This window comes from Chaetura pelagica, unplaced genomic scaffold (genome assembly GCF_000747805.2).
Source record: "Chaetura pelagica isolate M959 unplaced genomic scaffold, ChaPel_1.0 scaffold559, whole genome shotgun sequence".
In the NCBI taxonomy this organism is placed as follows: domain Eukaryota; kingdom Metazoa; phylum Chordata; class Aves; order Apodiformes; family Apodidae; genus Chaetura; species Chaetura pelagica.
Window position 1 is genome coordinate 806,780 of NW_009970722.1, and position 1,223 is coordinate 808,002.

Below are 1,223 nucleotides of genomic sequence, written 5' to 3' on the forward strand. Positions count from 1 at the left end.
GCTGAACCCACACAAGATGCAAATCTGCATCACTGGCAGCCCATTTTATACTGCTCTGCAGGTATACAGTAGCCCTCCATCTGGCTGCATTTGTGTTTTAACACATTTTTTCTTTTAAAAGAAGCTCCACAGTGTGGAAAACAAACAACAACAATAAAAAACAACCAACAAACAAAAACCCCACAACAAACAACAACAAAAACCCAAACACAAACCAAAAAAAACCCAAAAACCCGAACAAATAAGGGCTATCCCTGCATAATTATAATGCAAGACATGGCAAAGAACTGTGAGGTCAGTGGAGGACAAAGTACACCTGACTACAGCAACAACCTCTGGCAGATAAAATTCTCTCTGTTTTAGTTTGAATTGATGACCACAGCTTTGCAGTCTTTTGAGGAACAAAAGGGTGTTCCCTTTCCAGTCACGTTTAAAAGCAAGTATGTGTTTCCATAATGCCCTTCTCTAAATTCTTAAGAGGGTGAGCAGTCCTCAAAGCTAGAGGCTTGGAGAATGAGAGGTCTCCCTTTGGCTCTTGATTTCCTGCTTCAGAAAAATATTGCACCTAGAGAGGCTGCAAGGGCTGAGCCACTATCTGGATCTCAGCGAAAGGTAGCTGGGCAGAGGACATTGGTACCTTACAAAATGCTATATAAATTACAACACAAAATATTAGTCAAGAATCATCTTCCCCCCAGTTCTTCCACTTACCATTTTCTACTTCATTTCAAAGGTCAGCATGAGGAATGACACAGATAGCAAACATATTTTCCTTTGAATAACTGCTCATATCCAAATAGCATTGATATAATAATTTCCTACCCAGTCTAAACTCTAATTTAGACCTACTACTTGCTTTCAGGGGCTTACTATTTTTCATTTTATAATAGTATATTATTATATAATATTATAATAAATCTATGTTTTGACATCTTACTGTTATTGCAATCTCTCAGGTGGAAATTAAGTGCGAAGAAGGTGAACTGGTCAACACGATATAGCATGAGAGGTAGCATGAACAGGCATGAGGGCATAGAGACTAAATTATAACCTTTCTACTGTTAAATTTTTTCTGTACAAGAAAACAAAAGAGTTCAACTTGCCTCCATTCTCAGACTTCTCTGAGATACTAGATATTTTCCAATATGCTTTCATATGGTCTGCATTCCTGTAAGAGAATGGTAGGTCAGTTACAAGAACCAGTTAGTATATTATTTCCCTAC

At 37.8% G+C, this 1,223-nt stretch overlaps 1 protein-coding gene across 1 annotated transcript in view; it reads right to left on the minus strand.

The window, feature by feature from the left end:
* The window catches only part of FCHO2 (FCH domain only 2), a 75,552-nt gene that overhangs the window by 2,084 nt on the left and 72,245 nt on the right, over window positions 1-1,223 (minus strand). Inside the window, exon 23 of the mRNA XM_010006373.1 lies at window positions 1,104-1,168. Coding sequence (XP_010004675.1) covers window positions 1,104-1,168 — 65 coding nt within the window. The remainder of the gene's footprint in view (window positions 1-1,103; window positions 1,169-1,223) is intronic.